This window comes from Trachurus trachurus (assembly GCF_905171665.1).
Source record: "Trachurus trachurus genome assembly, chromosome: 18".
NCBI classification, from domain to species: domain Eukaryota; kingdom Metazoa; phylum Chordata; class Actinopteri; order Carangiformes; family Carangidae; genus Trachurus; species Trachurus trachurus.
This window is the reverse complement of record NC_139909.1, coordinates 23,031,082-23,049,815: the sequence shown is the minus strand read 5'-3', so window position 1 is coordinate 23,049,815 and position 18,734 is coordinate 23,031,082. Positions and strand designations below refer to the sequence as shown.

Genomic DNA, 18,734 nt, shown 5'->3' with positions numbered 1-18,734 from the left:
ATATTGCTGGTAAAAATAACTTTGTGTTGGGTAGAAATACCCCGTTCGTTCACCGTTGGATCACTGAACAGACTGAGACAAACACAATTGTGGCTTTTTACTAGCTAGGGGAGAGCAACACTTCTCCTGAGTGTTCTCTGCTAACTCCGACGCTCCCCAGTTTGCAGCTTCCTTTTATTGAGTACACACAAGCAGGTTATACAAAATATGCATTGCTGGATACACAAGTGGGCGGTTGCCCTATACACACACAATTAAAAAAATCATTTCTCTCCACAACTGCTTGTGGCCCGCTAGATAGCAAGTTTCATATCCTCCTTCACTGGCTTCACAACTTCAGAGATCAACTAAAGGTCAACTAAGAAGAGTGACTCTCAATATGTTACATTTTATTCTAACACTTTGCTTTATGGAAGAATGATGATGACACTTTTAAACATAATGCTTTCATTTTTAACTGATTCAAAATCTATTGCCAACATGAGGTTTTCAGTTACCTCTAACCACGTGTGTTTCTGTTCAAAGAAACAACCATACAGTAGGTGACAGTGAACTTGACATCACATTTTCCCAAATTTTATTTCTACAAAACCACACCTCTATCTCTGATGATGCAGTTTGTGCCAGTCAGTGTTTATGTGTGTGCCATCTTCACAGTCCCCGACTTCAACAAACTTCCAGCTAATCCTAAACAAAGAGGTGGTGAGTGAGTGAGTGTTTCTGACATAAATCACTCTCACCATGTGATTCTCTTTGTAGAAACAAATGTTCACTGTAAGTGGCAGTGAGCTTGTGTTCATGCCTCGTATCCATCAGCCAATCAAACACAGCCACGTCTCTGAAGAGAAAAAAAAGGAATACAATTCAAATATTAAAGCTGAGAATGCATAACACCCTGTGTTCATTTACGTGCAACCTCGCTCTTTATAGGTTTTCACATGTGTTTCTCACCATGTAATTCTCTGAACTTGACTCTGTGGGTTGCATTGAACTTGACAAGTTTCCAAATTTGGACATAAAATGTCACTTACATAACATTGGCCAATCAAACGCAGTCTTGTCAAACAGCAGTGAAGGACAGCTCAAAATTGTTTCACTCACCCAGAAAAATTGAGCACGATGACATCTGCACTGTTTGTCTTCTACCTGTCGTGTTTGTTCGTGGGGGGAATAGGTGATTTGTGTTTTTGTTTTTGCAGTTTGATTCTGTTAAAAGTCTTCATGTGTTCATAATGTATATTCACTCTGTCTTTCATTTTTCTTCAGCTCAGTCGACTGAGGAGAAATTGTCCTCATCCGTTCATCAAGTGAGACGTTTTATATCAACTAATGTTGGTGAAAGCTTGACTTTGCCATGTGTCTATAACAAAGGTGGCATAACAAAACTTTGGTACAAGCAAACTCTGGGAGATAAACCAAGGCCGATCGCTGCTGTATTTGGCTTCAATAATGATGGAAGTTTCATTGATGAATTCAAGAACAATCCACGTTTCAGTCTGGACACTGAATCTGATAGAAATCAATTAAAGATAACCGATCTGCAGATATCAGACTCTGCTACTTACTTCTGTGCAGGCAAGCTTACAACGATTACTGAGTTTTCAGAGGGTATTACTGTCAATGTAAAGAGTTCAGGCTGGGAGATCGGAGCTTCAGTCCATCAGTCAGTGTTTGAGATCATCCAGCCTGGAGGCTCAGTGACTCTCAACTGTACAGTGCAGACTGGGACCTGTGATGGAGGACACAGTGTTTACTGGTTCAGAGACTCTGAAGAATCTCATCCAGGACTCATTTACACTCATGGAGACAGGAATGATCAGTGTGAGAGGAAACCTGACACACAAACACACACCTGTGTCTACAACTTGCCGATGACAACCCTGGATCGTTCTGGGACCTACTACTGTGCTGTCGCCTCATGTGGACACATACTGTTTGGAAACGTGACCAAACTGGACATCAAGGGTAAGTCACTTCATAGTACTACAGGTTTTTGAAGTATATTATTTCTACTTTTAAGTCAGGATGATCACAGCTCTGTAATCTCATCTAATGTATGAATTTGCAGATGAGATCTCTGTTGTCCGTCTCTTAAGTGGCGCTCTTGGGTTCGTCATCATTCTGACCATCTTACTGGCTTCCTCAGTGTGTGCGATCAGCATGAGGAGAAGCTGCCTCCATACAGGTAACTGGTCTTATCTGTACATAATATTAATTTATTGATCATGACATGATATAGGCGTTTCCTCTTTTTTTCAGAATCCTCTGCAAGATTTTCCGACCCCTCCTTTTTAAGGCAAAGCAAGATCAACAGGCAGCGAAGACTAAAGGACGACACCTGGAGTGAATGTGTGTACTTCAGTGTAAAGTAGTACAGCTGATCATGTTTCATGGTATCCTTCTGTGACAGAGTCTTTTTGTGAACAAGATTTCACCTCAAACTGATGAATATAGAATCCTGCTTTTCAATAAACTCATCAAACTGACTTTTACAAGAAAACTGTAGGACTATGGACAGAAACATTAGGATTGAAACTACAGTGTTAAAATTCCATCCAAACAACTTGCATATTAAATTGTTTGTTTTATTGTCAATATTAGTACTCACTGTGTTCAAGACCCTGTTGTTTAGCAGGGGACTACCCATCATTTCCTGTTTCTAATGATTGTTGTGATGTCATTGCTCTCATCAGTGGACCAAACCAAGTGAAGGGTTTTCTTTTCTATAAGAGAGTTTCTTTTTTTGATTTATGCATTAAAGAGTAGTGTCCAACCTGTGTTGTGGTTCTGGCTGAAGTCCAGGAGTGAACTGGACTCTTACTGTAAGCAGATGGAGTTTGACTTTGAGTTGTTTGTACAGTGGAGATCAATGTAAATAAAATATTCACTTCTGAGAAATCAACATACCTCGTCTATCTATCTACCACCTCCATTGTACACAGTTGTATGATGCAACACCTCTATCACTGATGGAGCAGTACATGTCACTTAGTGTGTTTGTATGTGTGTGCGTGATAGAGAGGGGAGATTGCACAAACCACAAAAAGTTAACTGTCATGAGGTGAGACTCATGTGAGCTGACAGGAAGGGGTGGAGCCTCTGTCACGTTTCATAGTGACCTGCTCCATCTTGACAGAGTCTGACTCCACCAAACCCATTACTGCTACAGAGGTGGGCGTGTCACCCACCTGTCACTCAAAGCAGCCTCACCCTCAATACTGTCTAACTTTGAGCCTCAATGAAATTGAAATGTGTAAGTTGTATACAATCGCTTAATTAATTAAGTACAAGTCACACATTTCAATTTAGCCTCTGAGGTGAAAATTGGCTTTGTGCTGTGAACATACGTCATGGTTTGTCCCTAGGTCCTGTTTTATTTTGAAATTCTTGTGTCTTGTCTTCCTGTGCTCACCCTCCTGTGGTTACCACGTGTCTCACCTGTGTCCTGTCTCTCCTTTGTGTATTTTACCACAGTGTTTTCTCATCACCCTGTGTTTGTCCGTCTGTGTTCATCCTCAGTGTTCCTGTTTCCTGCCTGCTTCTGTGTCGATGGCTCTGGAGAGGCAGCAGGTGTTTACAATGTCACCCAGAGAGCAAAGAGGGTAGTCAGTGATTTGTGTTTGCTGTGGTGATGATCCTCTGTAATGCTTTTTTTTGTCATCGGCTGTGCAGCCTGCAAACCATAGTGTGATGCATCAGGCTATTTACGATAGAAGGCTGGGAGAAGTTTTTATCTGATGATGTATCATCTATAAGTGAGGAGGTGATGTCATCATGTATTCCTCTTCTTTTCCTGTGATTTTCATGAACTTTGTCATTACTACATCCTTAAATTAACCACAGGTCCTTTTCCTTGTTTGCGTTTACAGCACTTTTTAAAGGAACTATCAAACAAACATGCAAAAGAGAACTCTTCACTGAGATCAATAAGATACATGGACTTTTATATTTCCGTGTATTTTACATCTAATACCATGTGTAAAGTTATACGTTTTTCATACATATCTCATTGTGCAAATGTTGTTTTTTTTTAACAATACAGTAGGTGTCAGTGATCATGTCTCTTTAACAGGACATTGACACCTCAATGGCCAATCAAACACAGTCTTGTCTGTGAACAGGGAGAAAAGATCAAGACTCTTTCCTGTCAAGTCAACTGTGTGAGCACGATGACATCTCTAAAGTTTGTTTTCCATCTGACATGTCTGTTCTTTTTCAAAGTGGGTGAGTAGTTGTTTTTCCTTCTTATTTTGCAGCTCCAACCTCCATGTCATATCTTTGCAGATATTTCCTACGTTTTCATATCTATTATGAATTCATCCTGTGTTTTGTCTCCTATCTCTTCAGCCTGGATGACTCAGTTCTCAACTGTTAAACAACAGAGAGGTTTTATATCCACACATGTTGGTCAGAGTGTAACTCTGGAATGTTTCTATGACCATGATGTGGTAGCAAGGTATTACTGGTACAAGCAAACGCTGGGCGGGAAACCGAGGCTCATCTCCTCCTTCTACACATATAATTCAAATGGCACGTTTTATGATGAATTCAAGAACGATCCACGCGTCACTCTGGAAACTGGAAAGAATAAAAATCATTTGAAGATCTCAAATTTACAACCTTCAGACTCTGCTATTTACTACTGTGCAAGTAGCCATTCGGTTACATTTGAATTTGGGGAGGGAGCTACAGTCAGTGTGCAGGGTTCAGCGTCAAACAGCCAAGCTTCAGTCCATCAGTCAGTGTCAGAGATCATCCAGCCTGGAGGCTCAGTGACTCTCAACTGTACAGTGCAGACTGGGACCTGTGATGGAGGACACAGTGTTTACTGGTTCAGAGACTCTGAAGAATCTCATCCAGGACTCATTTACACTCATGGAGACAGGAATGATCAGTGTGAGAGGAAACCTGACACACAAACACACACTTGTGTCTACAACTTGCCGATGACAAACCTGAATCGTTCTCATTCTGGGACCTACTACTGTGCTGTCGCCTCATGTGGACACATACGGTTTGGAAACGTGACCAAAATGGGCATCAAGGGTAAGTCACTTCATAGTACTACAGGTTTTTGAAGTATATTATTTCTACTTTTAAGTCAGGATGATCACAGCTCTGTAATCTCATCTAATTTATGAATTTGCAGATGAGATCTCTGTTGTCCGTCTCTTAAGTGGCGCTCTTGGGTTCGTCATCATTCTGACCATCTTACTGGCTTCCTCAGTGTGTGCGATCAGCATGAGGAGAAGCTGCCTCCATACAGGTAACTGGTCTTATCTGTACATAATATTTATTTATTGATCATGACATGATATAGGCGTTTCCTCTTTTTTTCAGAATCCTCTGCAAGATTTTCCGACCTCTCCTTTTTAAGGCAAAACAAGATCAACAGGCAGCGAAGACTAAAGGACGACACCTGGAGTGAATGTGTGTACTTCAGTGTAAAGTAGTACAGCTGATCATGTTTCATGGTATCCTGCTGTGACAGAGTCTTTTTGTGAACAAGATTTCACCTCAAACTGATGAATATAGAATCCTGCTTTTCAATAAACTCATCAAACTGACTTTTACAAGAAAACTGTAGGACTTTTGACAGAAACATTAGGATTGAAACTACAGTGTTAAAATTCCATCCAAACAACTTGCATATTAAATTGTTTGTTTTATTGTCAATATTAGTACTCACTGTGTTCAAGACCCTGTTGTTTAGCAGGGGACTACCCATCATTTCCTGTTTCTAATGATTGTTGTGATGTCATTGCTCTCATCAGTGGACCAAACCAAGTGAAGGGTTTTCTTTTCTATAAGAGAGTTTCTTTTTTTGATTCATGCAATAAAGAGTAGTGTCCAACCTGCTGTGTTGTGGTTCTGGCTGAAGTCCAGGAGTGAACTGGACTCTTACTGTAAGCAGATGGAGTTTGACTTTGAGTTGTTTGTACAGTGGAGATCAATGTAAATAAAATATTCACTTCTGAGAAATCAACATACCTCGTCTATCTTTATACCACCTCCATTGTACACAGTTGTATGATGCAACACCTCTTTCACTGATGGAGCAGTGCATGTCACTCAGTGTGTTTGTATGTGTGTGTGAGAGAGAGGGGGGAGATTGCACAAACCACAAAAAGTTAACTGTCATGAGGTGAGACTCATGTGAGCTGACAGGAAGGGGTGGAGCCTCTGTCACGTTTCATAGTGACCTGCTCCATCTTGAGAGAGTCTGACTCCACCAAAATCCCAGTTACAGTAATCCATTACTGCTACAGAGGTGGGCGTGTCACCCACCTGTCACTCAAAGCAGCCACACCCTCAATACTGTCTAACTTTGAGCCTCAATGAAATTGAAATGTGTGAGTTGTAAACAATCACATCATTAATTAAGTACAAGTCACACATTTGAATTTAGCCTCTGAGGTGAAAATTGGCTTTGTGCTGTGAACATAAATATGTCATGGTTTGTTTCTAGGTCCTGTTTTATTTTGAAATTCTTGTGTCTTGTCATCCTGTGCTCACCCTCCTATGATTACCACGCGTCTCACCTCTGTCTCGTCTCTTTCTTGTGTATTTTACCTCAGTGTTTTATCATTGCCCTTTGTTTGTTCGTCTGTGTTCCTGTTCCTGCCTGCTTCTGGCTCTGGAGAGGCAGCGGGTGTTTACAATGTCACCCAGAGAGCGAAGAGGGTAGTCAGTGGTTTTTGTTTGCTGTGGTGATGATCCTCTGTAATGCTTCTTTTTGTCAGCGGCTGTGCAGCCTGCAAACCATATTGTGATGCATCAGGCTCCTTACAATAGAAGGCTGGGAGAAGTTTTTATCTGATGATGTATCATCTATAAGTGAGGAGGTGATGTCATAATTTATTCCTCTTCTTTTCCTGTGATTTTCATGAACTTTGTCATTACTACATCCTTAAATTAACCACAGGTCCTTTTCCTTGTTTGCGTTTACAGCACTTTTTAAAGGAACTATCAAACAAACATGCAAAAGAGAACTCTTCACTGAGATCAATAAGATACATGGACTTTTATATTTCCGTGTATTTTACATCTAATACCATATGTAAAGTTATATACGTTTTTCATACACCTCTCATTGTGCAAATGTTGTTGTTTTTTTTACTATAGGTGTCAGTGATCATGTCTCTTTAACAGGACATTAACACCTCAGATTGGCCAATCAAACGCAGTCTTGTCTGTGAACAGGGAGAAAAGTTCAAGACTCTTTCCTGTCAAGTCAACTGTGTGAGCACGATGACATCTCTAAAGTTTGTTTTCCATCTGACATGTCTGTTCTTTTTCAAAGTGGGTGAGTAGTTTTTTTTCTGTCTTATCTTGCAGCTCCAACCTCCATGTCATATCTTTGCAGATATTTGTTTAATGTTTTCATGTTTATTATGAATTAATCCTGTATTTTGTCTCCTCTTCAGCCTGGACGACTCAGTTCTCAACTGTTAAACAACAGAGAGGTTTTATATCCACACATGTTGGTCAGAGTGTAACTCTGGAATGTTTATATGACCATGATGTGGTAGCATGGTATTACTGGTACAAGCAAACGCTGGGCGGGAAACCGAGGCTCATCTCCTCCTTCTTCACATATAGTCTAAATGGCACTTTTTATGATGAATTCAAAAACGATCCACGTGTCACTCTGGAAACTGGAAGCAATAAAAATAATTTGAAGATCTCAGACTTACAGCCTTCAGACTCTGCTATTTACTACTGTGCAAGTAGCCATTCGGTTATATTTGAATTTGGGGAGGGAGCTACAGTGAGTGTGCAGGGTTCAGCGTCAAACAGCCAAGCTTCAGTCCTTCAGTCAGAGTCTGAGATCATCCAGCCTGGAGGCTCAGTGACTCTCAACTGTACAGTGCAGACTGGGACCTGTGATGGAGGACACAGTGTTTACTGGTTCAGAGACTCTGAAGAATCTCATCCAGGACTCATTTACACTCATGGAGACAGGAATGATCAGTGTGAGAGGAAACCTGACACACAAACACACACTTGTGTCTACAACTTGCCGATGACAAACCTGAATCGTTCTCATACTGGGACCTACTACTGTGCTGTTGCCTCATGTGGACACATACTGTTTGGAAATGGAACCAAGCTGGACATTGAGGGTAAGTCACTTCATAACAGAAGTTCTTGAAGTTTATTATTACTATGTTTTAGTCAGGATGATCACAGTTCTGTAATCATCTAATCTTTGAATTTGCAGATGAGATCTCTGTTGTCCGTGTCTTGAGTGGCGCTCTCGGGTTCATCACCATCCTGACCATCCTCCTGGCTTCCTCAGTGTGTGTGATCAGCATGAGAGGAAGCTGCCTCCATACAGGTAACTGGTCTTATCTCTACATATAATGTTTATTCATTGAATGTCACATGATGAAGGTATTTCTTCTTTTTTTCAGAGTTTTCTGCAAGATATTCTGACCCCTCGTTTTTAAGGCAAAACAAGATCAACAGGCGGCGAAGACTGAAGGACGACACCTGGAGTGAATGTGTGTACTTCAGTGTAAAGAAGTACAGCTGATCATGCTTCATTTTTTTTTTCATTGTCTGACAGAGACTTTTTGCTGACAAGATTTCACCTTGAAGTGATGAATATAGAATCCTGCTTTTCAATAAACTCATCAAACTGGCTTTTACAAAGAAAACACATGAAGTGTAATGTACTATGTCTGTACTGAGGTGTAGGACAACTGACCACAGAGGTTCTGCTGCCTGACAGAAACATGAGGACTAAAACTTCAGTGTTACATAACTTGCATATTACAGTGTTACAATATTTTCTACACATTTGTTTTATCATCAATACTAACACACTTACCATCCTAAGTCTGTTTGTTTGCACCAAAGCAGCAGATCAACATAAACTCACACCATGAGTTATTTAGAAGCTTCATTTTGTTCTTTTGTTCAAAACCCAACACGAGGGACTGATATACAGGAGGGGACCACCCATCATTTCCTTTTTCTAGTTGTTGTTGGGCCAAACCAAGTGGAGGGTTTTCTTTTCTATCAGAGAGTTTATTTTTTATGTTTATGCATTAAAGAGTAGTTTCCAACCTGCTGTGTTGTGGTTCTGGCTGAAGTCCAAGATTGAACTGGACTCTTACTGTAAGCAGATGGATTTTGTCTTTGAGTTGTTTGTGCAGTGGAGATCATTGTAAATAAAATATGCACTTCTGAGAAATCAAGATAGTCTGCCTCTGTCTATCACCTCCATGGTACACCTTTGTACAACGCAACACCTCTATCACTGATAGTGCAGTGCATGTCATGTCTCAGTGTGTGTGTGTGCGTGTGTATGTGTGTGAAAGAGAGATAGATTGTACAAACCACAAAATGTTCACTATCATGAGGTGAGACTCATGTGAGCTGACAGGAAGGGTTGGAGCCTCTGTCACATTTCATAGTGACCTGCTCCATCTTGACATCTTTGTACATTGTCCCTGATACAAATAAACATATTAAACTCCACCAAACTCCCAGTTAATCCATTACTGCTACAGGGGTGGGCGTGTCACCCACCTCTCACTCAAAGCAGCCACACCCTCAATACTGTCTAACTTTGAGCCTCAATAAAACTGAAATGTGTGAGTTGTAAACAATCACTCAATTGCCTCTGAGGTGAACATTGGCTTTGTACTCTGAAGATGTGTATGTCACTTGTTCTCCCGTTGGGGTTTTATAATGAAGTTCTTGTGTCTTGTCTGTGCTCACCTTCCTGTGGTTACCACGTGTCTCACCTGTGTCTCATCTCTCCCTCGTGTATTTTATCTCAGTGTTTTGTCATTGCCCTTTGTTTGTTAATCTGTGTTCATCCTCAGTGTCCCTGTTTCCTGCCTGTTTCTGTGTTCACCCAGTGACTTCCTTTGTTTCGACCGTAGCGGGGCATCACAGAGGCAGCAGTCCGGTCTGCGGAGCCGGTTAGCCGGGTAACCTGCGTCGTCACCCTGGGGTAAGACAGAGAGCTGATTAACTTACCCGCAGGTCTTTAGAGGTTGTAGTTAAAGCAGAAGTAAGCAATCCGGTCATTTTGGCTAACTTCTTGTCAGCCGATGGAGTTAGCAGTCCCCGCCCTCGTCCCTACGTCACCGCATGCACGCGCATCCCTTGGCTGCACACACAGAGAGGACCGCCCCTTTATGCCGTTCTCTCTCCTCATTGGATAAAGGTTGTAGGATACAAGGAAAGTTTTCTCCTCAGCTTACAGCAGAGCAGAGTGACTGACAGACCCGTGTTTAAGACCAAACACTCTATATAAGTGATTGCCGTCAGAAGATATAACTATTTAAGACTTATATTAACACAAATATTCCGCTTACTTCTGCTTTAATAAATCTTTTCTTCATCATTCCATCATTGCTGGTTCTGGTTCTCTTTCTGCATTTTGGGTCCTTCTGCAAATCTTTAACATGACAGTATGAACCAACCAGAAATGGACCCAACTCTTTGGGAGGAGTTTGGGCAGGACCACAGGGAAGCTGCCTGCTTCCTAGCATATGCAGGGTGATGGAAACACCCTGGCTACTTGGGTTCTTGTTTGCTGATTACAAAGACTTGGTGAAAAACAGGTTCCCAACTTGCCATTATTCAGTCCTCAGAAAGCCAACCCACAGCTTCAACAACCCACTCTGACTGGGCCACAGCTCTAAGTGCCAGAGACTCCAATCCTGTCTCAGTGTCGGTGGGTTCCAGCAGTCCATAACCCTGTCCCTGCTGGAGCTGCATGGGCCACAGGGTCCACTCTTCCCCCTGGGCCCCAGCTGTCCAACTCCGTGCCTAGTTCCTCATGGACAGCACCCAGCTCAGAGGTGGAGGTCAGAGCACCAGGGGGGGGACGTAGGGGACGAAAACAATGATCCTCAGCACCCACCAGCTCTGATGTGCTATACCCCATGCCTTCCTGTCTCCAGCCTGATTCCATGTGTCCTTCCAAGAGCCTTGTCAACTCCTGTTTCCAGTGTCCATCGGTTTGTTCAAGTCCTGTCTCCAGTATCTAGCTAGTGATTTGTCCAACTTGTGTGTCCAGCATCCAGCCGGTGGAGTGTCCGGCTCCTGTCTCCAATGTCCAGTCTGTGGTTTGTCCAGCTCCTGCCTCCAGTGTCCAGCTAGTTGTTTTTCCCCTTTCTCAAGTGTCATGTGACATGTGAAACTCGGAGCAGTGAAGCTCCACCTGTGGAGCAGCGACTGCCATAGCAGCCCGGTCTGACAGAAAGCTGATTAACTTACCCGCAGGTCTTTAGAGGTTTACCGCCAGCTGGTTTAATTCTTTTTAGGAGATAAATGTTGGCCTCATTGATTAGTTGTTGAATGTTTGTTTAGTTGATTGATGAGTTTGTTTGAATGAAAAGTGAAGCTTCATGTGTGAACTGGACAGAAGAGCAGTGTTGCCTCTGGGCTCTGTGTGTACACAAATCAACACCTATAGATCAAAAAATAAAAGTTCAATGAACCGATCGGTCTATAGCTATTCAATTTACTTTACAGAGGGAAATCACAATGTGATGTGGTTGTTTTTTCATGCACGTCTGCGGCGCACAGCTCAGTAGGACAAAAGGGAAAACAAAAAAGTCGTCTGGGCTGGTCTTGATGGTTTTGATATTCAACCTGCACTTCAATAGCCTTGTAAACCAGCCTCTCGCGGAAATGCATTTAATTTCATTTCGACGGAGAGTCTGACCTCATTCCCGCTGTAAGCATTTGGCCTGAAACCCTCAGAAGGCCGAGCCAATCAGCGTCGCCGCTGTGATTGACACAGCACGTAGGCCAATCAGGGACCGACTGGTGCAAAGCCCCGTCACTACACCAACTTGCTGATTGGCTGAATGGGGTTGTCCGTCAACGCTACTACTCCCGCCCACCCCAAACGCTTACAGGGGGAATGAGGCCAGACTCTCCGTTGAAATGAAATTAAATGCATTTCCACGAGAGGCTGGTTTACGAGGCTAGCACTTCAACACATGTAGGCCTGGGCTTTGTTATTATTTCTGTTGGAGGATATAAGCAAGGTGCCTCTTTTGTGCCAAATTTGTTCTTCACAGGAGAGAAACTGTGTTTAAAGTTTAAAGAAAGCCATGTTTATTCTACACTAATTTGATGATTATACATAAATTAATATTCGTTATAAGTTCAAGTCGTAAGTGGACAAATGCAGTTTATTCGTTGATAAATTAATCGTCATTAATTACAGAAAATTGTGCGATTAATTAGTTGTTTTTTTAATCGATTGACAGCCCTAGTTTTTTGGTTTTTTGTTTTGCTATACATGTTTGCGTCTTTGTTTTTCTACTACATATATATGACTTTTATATTTTGGTGAATTTTAAATCTAATACCGAGTGTAAAGGTTATGTTCATAGATTCGTCATTATGCAAATGTTGTTTCTTTTAACTATAGGTGTCAGTGATCATGTCTCTTTAACAGGACATTGACACCTCAGATTGGCCAATCAAACGCAGTCTTGTCTGTGAACAGGGAGAAAAGATCAAGACTCTTTCCAGTCAAGTCAACTGTGTGAGCACGATGACATCTCTAAAGTTTGTTTTCCATCTGACATGTCTGTTCTTTTTCAAAGTGGGTGAGTAGTTGTTTTTCCTTCTTATTTTGCAGCTCCAACCTCCATGTCATATCTTTGTAGATATTTCCTACGTTTTCATATCTTTTATGAATTAATCCTGTGTTTTGTCTCCTATCTCTTCAGCCTGGACGACTCAGTTCTCAACTGTTAAACAACAGAGACGTTTTATATCCATAAATGTTGGTCAGAGTGTAACTCTGGAATGTTTCTATGACCATGATGTGGTAGCAAGGTATTACTGGTACAAGCAAACGCTGGGCGGGAAACCGAAGCTCATCTCCTCCTTCTACACATATAATCCAAATGGCACGTTTTATGATGAATTCAAGAACGAGCCACGTGTCACTCTGGAAACTGGAAAGAATAAAAATAATTTGAAGATCACAGACTTAAAGCCTTCAGACTCTGCTATTTACTACTGTGCAAGTAGCCATTCGGTTACATTTGAATTTGGGGAGGGAGCTACAGTCAGTGTGCAGGGTTCAGTGTCAAACAGCCAAGCTTCAGTCCATCAGTCAGAGTCTGAGATCATCCAGCCTGGAGGCTCAGTGACTCTCAACTGTACAGTGCAGACTGGGACCTGTGATGGAGGACACAGTGTTTACTGGTTCAGAGACTCTGAAGAATCTCATCCAGGACTCATTTACACTCATGGAGACAGGAATGATCAGTGTGAGAGGAAACCTGACACACAAACACACACTTGTGTCTACAACTTGCTGATGACAAACCTTAATCATTCTCATACTGGGACCTACTACTGTGCTGTCGCCTCATGTGGACACATACGATTTGGAAACGGGACCAAACTGGACTTTGAGGGTAAGTCAGAGTTGGATTCATCTGATAAATAGTTATACTTATGTAATTAAACAGACTGTTAATGTATTCCTCCCATATGTGGCTCTTTGCAGATGTGGTAGATTATCATGGCTTGGTGTATATCTTGTGCAGCGCCTTGGCATTCACCATCATCCTGATCATTTTACTGGCTTTTCTTCTGTGGTTTATATATAAGAGAAACGGCTGTCAGTGTACAGGTGAGTGCTCCTCTTTGTATCTACAGTGTATCTTCACTGAAAACACAATCATAGAAACATACTTTTCACTATTTTACAGGAGCTCAGGCAAGAGTGGCAACTTCCTCCATGATGAATACAGAGGTATTTTCTGTCTAGATCCATACAAACATTTAGAAATATTCCATGATAATTTTTGTTTCATATACAATACATCATGCGACATATTTTTGATTCATTGTTTTGTATTGCAGTCCAAAAATGAGGAAAACATCCATTACGCTGCTTTAAAGGTTAAAAAGGCCAACCAATCAAGAAAACAACGGAGTAGCACAGAGAATGAATGTGTGTACTCCAGTGTGAAGAATTGAAGCTGGATGTGTTTCAACTTTATCTCTGTGACAGGACGCAACTTTAGTTATGTAAGTTCAATTACCGTATGTGGTTAATGTAAAGCTTTGGAGTGGATATGAACGGAATGCAGTTATGGATAATGATAAAGATGTCTGCTGCATGGGAAAAGGCAGACACACCCATACATGTACAATGTAAAATTCTGATATACAGATGTATGTTGTTTATATTCATGAGTGCTGTAGTTCAATTCATAAAAAGAAATTAGATGTTGTCATGTTGTTGTAAACAGTAAACCTTTTGCATGTGTTCAATGGCGTAATGATAAAATGTCTTAACATCTATGTAAAGTGGTGTGTGATCCGCGTGAAAACTGATCTTGTTGTACATCTAAAGAAACTGTTTTGTATGTGTGTGTGTGTGTGTGTGTGTAAATGTGTGTATGTGCACACGCAAATAATTAACTAACAAGCCACTGTGGCTCATTTAGAAAAGTTGTGATAAAGTTCTGTATGTCTTTATGTAAAACGTTTGGCAAACTTATTTTAAAGACATGTTTTACTATGAAATTAAAATATAATTTTACATTTAAAAGACAGTGTGTATTTCATTTGTGTATGTTCTATAACAAGCAGAAACTGGAGCACACTTCAAAGAGAGGGATGGCGTGTGTGGTGAATGTATCTTTTTTCCAGACTTGACCGTATATGTCGCTGCGAGTGTCTGATCATGTTTCCTGTGGCTGCGTATATTATACGAGATCAGTTACCAGACACAGTGTGAACACACGCTCTCTGCAACATCTGAAGAGAAACCACAGATCGCGGTGAAACAAAAGTCTAGCAACCAATCAACGATCTGCAAGGCGGACTGATGAGCCAATCGGATCAGGACAGGTTGATGCTGGTGGAGTCGTCTCCATCAGTCGGTCAAACTGCAGTGGAGAAGAAGCATAGTTAGAGAAGATGAACACATTTAATGTAATGGGTGGGTTATATAATTCCGTCACTATATAAACTGCGGTAGATTCAGAGCAGTGCACACTTGCTTCAACTCTGAGGTCAGAGGTCAGACTTCAGACTGGACATATTTGCCATCTATTGGCTCCTTTTCCTCAGGAGGCTCAGTTCAGTCCTCAGTGCACCACTTCAGCTGATGATGCTGCTTTTTAATCTAATTAAAATATCAAAACTGTCACATAAGATCAGAGAAGTTTTCATCAAAGGTTCCCAGTGCACTTTAAGATTCTGCTAGATATATGAAGCTGGTTTCTATGAGGGGCTTACAGTTTTGTTTATCTCACACATGACTACAGGAACACACATTCAGTCGTGTCACACTATTCTGCCAATCTATAAATATGCAAATGCTGAAAATGAAACAGGCTTGTTGTTAGATGTGCAGTCAGTCTGTATGTGTTAAAGCTGCAGCCAGCAACACAAGGTGTAACCCTACAGCCTTGGATATGCGAGGCTCAAAAGTCCCTTTTGATCTATTATTACCTTCGTCTATAACCGGAAACCTAAGCAGCTCTCCAGCCAGCTCTGAGCGTTAAACTTTTGTTTTGACTCCTGTGGTGGCAAAGGTGTGAGCTACTGTGAACAGGTTTCCGCTGGTGGAAACTTCAGCCTTCGCTCGAACACAGGAAGACAGGCCTGCGACCTCTGGGCCACAATGCACAGACAGAAGTCGAGAGCAGAGTGTTTTTAAAAAAGGCTGCGTACGCCGATGTCAAGCACAAGACAGGAAGATCATGGTCATGTCATGAAGTGTAACTGATGACAATCGGATCTGCTGTGACACCTGTCGACATGCTGATGGTACTCAGCATTGGTTACCACTCTATTCATTCCTACACGGTATCACCTTTTCAGACTCAGCCTTCATTTTGAACTCAATCTCTATCTGTCCACACACATGAAAACCACCTCTGTGGTGGCTCCTGTACTGTAGGTGACTTCAGAACCACATTTACCCATGACACACACCCCCACACACAGAGAGAGAGACACACACACAGACAGGTCTGAGGTGAGAAAGCATCTTATTTTAACTGTTCTCCTCTATAACTTTTCATTATCCATTAAACAACCCAGTTATTATATAGTCTCTAGGCCCTTAGGAAATAAAGGGCAGCCATTGGCAGATCATACATGCATTAATGCACTCACGCACACAATCAGGTGTTGCTAATATGATTAGCTACTAAATCAGTGGGGTATCTGGGCCATTTACTCCCAAACTGGACAGCTCACTGTTGACACATGCCATATCCTGCATAATCAACATACACAGCAGCCATAATGTAGGTTATTTGAGTGTTCAGAGGTCTATTCTAGGTGTATGTAAACATAAACCCCTTTATCTATTGATGATATTTACCTGTGATACTGTGGACTATTACTTTCACAGACCTGAAAAGTCTCAATTTCACTTGTGTGTGTCATCAACCCAGTATACATACAGTATAGTTGACGATGAGGCTCCTCTTACTGTAAGAAGCTAAATTGCCTCGGTAGGCGGCACCGATCATGTGTTCAGTGTTTCCAAAACAGGACATCAAATCTGATTGGCCAGTCCAAGTCAGTCTTCTCTGTGAAGGGCGGAGAACGTGAAGAGATTCAATCATTCAGCTCAGCATCTGAAGCACGATGACACCTCCAAACTTTGCTTTGTGTTTTACAAGTCTCTTCATGGCGAGTGTGGGTAAGCTTTGTTTTTCTCGCTGCCTGTCTGCTGGTTTGCTTTAAAGAACAACCATATGTTTGTTTTGATGCTGTTCTGTGACTGGTGTCTCTGCTTTGTCTCTTTTTCCCAGCAGCTTCGCAACAGTCTACTGTTTTTGAATCGGCTAACGTTGGGGACAGTGTGACTTTGGAGTGTCGCTGTCAGGAAGATGATGCAGTTATGTTGTACTGGTATAAGCAAAGTCTGGGTCGGAAGCCAGAGATGATGTCTACATACTATATGCACAACAACAACGGTACCTTCAATGAAGGATTTAGGAACAAATCACGTTTCTCACTGGACACTGTAAACAGGAAAAATAACTTAAAGATATCACATTTGAATATTTCGGACTCAGCTAATTACTACTGTGTGCGTAGCAACTTATACGAGTTTGAATTCTGTGAGGGCACGACTCTGAGTGTGAAGGGATCAGGTGTGAACATCCAGGCTGTGGTGCATCAGTCTGGATCTGAGATCATCCGGCCAGGAGGTTCGGTCAAACTACAGTGTACGGTCCACACTGGGACCTGTGATGGAGGACACAGGGTTTACTGGTTCAAAGACTCTGAAAAATCTCATCCAGCGCTCTTGTACACCCATGGACGCAAGAATGACACATGTGAGAGGAAACCTGAGATTCAGGCACGCGCCTGTGTCTACAACCTGCCCATGGAGAAATTGAAACGTTCTCATGCTGGGACCTACTACTGTGCTGTGGCCTCATGTGGACACATAGTGTTTGGGAAAGGGATCAATGTGGATTTAAAGGGTAAGTCCCTTTTTAATCTGATAAACAATGTGAATAGCTGCATAGTGGTTCTTTTAGGCAATTACTTCCTCGCACTATTTCACTGTCGGTACTTGTTTCCATCAAATATGCATTACAAGGAGCTGACAAAACTGCCAAATGATCATGCTACTGAAAAAAATGGAAAAATGAATTAAACATATAGTGTATATCTATGTATTGAACTATTCAAATTTATCAGACCTTGATGTTAGGCTCCAAGAGTCATAGCAAATTTGTCAATAAACCACTTAATATACAAATGAACATGTCAGTACTGTTTTAAGATACAACTCAACAAAGATTTGGGGTGCCCTGGTGAGTAGTTAGAGAGCACATGCCGCTCTGGCCCTTGTGCAGGAGATTGCCAGACCATGATGATCATTTACTGCGTGTTCATTTTCCCATTCTCTCTCCCTATTTCCTGTCTCCATACTGTCCAATCTTAAAGAAAATAAATTAATTAATTAATTAAAAATATCTGTTGATGTTATTTAATCATGATTAGAATAAAAATCTCAAAGCTCTGTTGGCTCTGGTGTCTGACCCTCTGCAGATGATTTGAGCTCTGTCTTGGTGTACGTCTTGTGTGGAGCTTTGGCAGTCTCCACCGTCCTGGTTGCTTTCTTGGCGTGCTCAGTTTGTAAGATGTACAAAACAAACTGCCACTGTACAGGTAACTGTTATTCTTTGAAGATGATGGCAAATACTCTGTGTGCTGATCACATTGGAATAACAGGACCTCTCAATTTTGTTTCTCACGATTAGACTCAGCACCCTCTCCAAATACAGAGGTAAGTATCATTTTCTAAAAGACAATAAAGAATTGTAAGTTAATCAACGATAACTTTTTTTGATAGGACTTTGAATTTTTTAAATATATAAATACATATTTATTTAAAAAAAAAAAAAAAAAATTTGTGCCATTTGTCTCCATTGTATCAACCTCAACCTCAGCTACCAAACATTCAGGCTGTGAAAACCAAGGCGGAGGCCAAAATCATCCAAGTGGCCAGCCTTTGCCTACGATATGTAGCGAAAAATATAACATCATACCACCTTTACCCTGTCACGCACCCCCCCAGTAGCAGCTTGCACCAGTTTGGGAATCCCTGCTATAGCAGGAGTTTGTGTTTCACCTTCTGCGTGTCCTTCATCTGCCCTGTGCTGTGTCTTGTGCTTCATCAATCTGATGAATTCTGTTAACCTCTGTCACCAGCTCCACCAGGATGCAGAACACCTTCATTATGC

At 41.6% G+C, this 18,734-nt stretch overlaps 3 protein-coding genes across 3 annotated transcripts; all 3 read left to right on the top strand.

Annotated features, from left to right (window-relative positions):
- Positions 1-1,119: 1,119 nt before the first annotated feature.
- LOC311001942 (uncharacterized protein) lies at positions 1,120-4,356 on the top strand (the record flags this gene model as incomplete). The annotated part of the gene is made up of 5 exons (XM_083993121.1): positions 1,120-1,174; positions 1,267-1,965; positions 2,069-2,185; positions 3,520-3,602; positions 4,348-4,356. 5 exons carry the CDS (start codon positions 1,120-1,122, stop codon positions 4,354-4,356), a joined length of 963 nt encoding a protein of 320 aa, XP_083849247.1.
- On the top strand, positions 4,353-5,791 carry LOC311001941 (uncharacterized protein; the record flags this gene model as incomplete). Its single annotated transcript, XM_083993120.1, has 3 exons — positions 4,353-5,046; positions 5,150-5,266; positions 5,775-5,791. The coding sequence occupies 3 exons, from the start codon at positions 4,353-4,355 to the stop codon at positions 5,789-5,791; spliced, it is 828 nt and encodes a 275-aa protein (XP_083849246.1).
- Positions 5,792-7,251: 1,460 nt separating this feature from the next.
- Positions 7,252-11,127, top strand: LOC311001940 (uncharacterized protein; the record flags this gene model as incomplete). Its single annotated transcript, XM_083993119.1, has 6 exons — positions 7,252-7,306; positions 7,428-8,126; positions 8,225-8,341; positions 10,714-10,832; positions 10,929-10,985; positions 11,104-11,127. 6 exons carry the CDS (start codon positions 7,252-7,254, stop codon positions 11,125-11,127), a joined length of 1,071 nt encoding a protein of 356 aa, XP_083849245.1.
- Between the last annotated feature and the right edge of the window lie 7,607 nt (positions 11,128-18,734).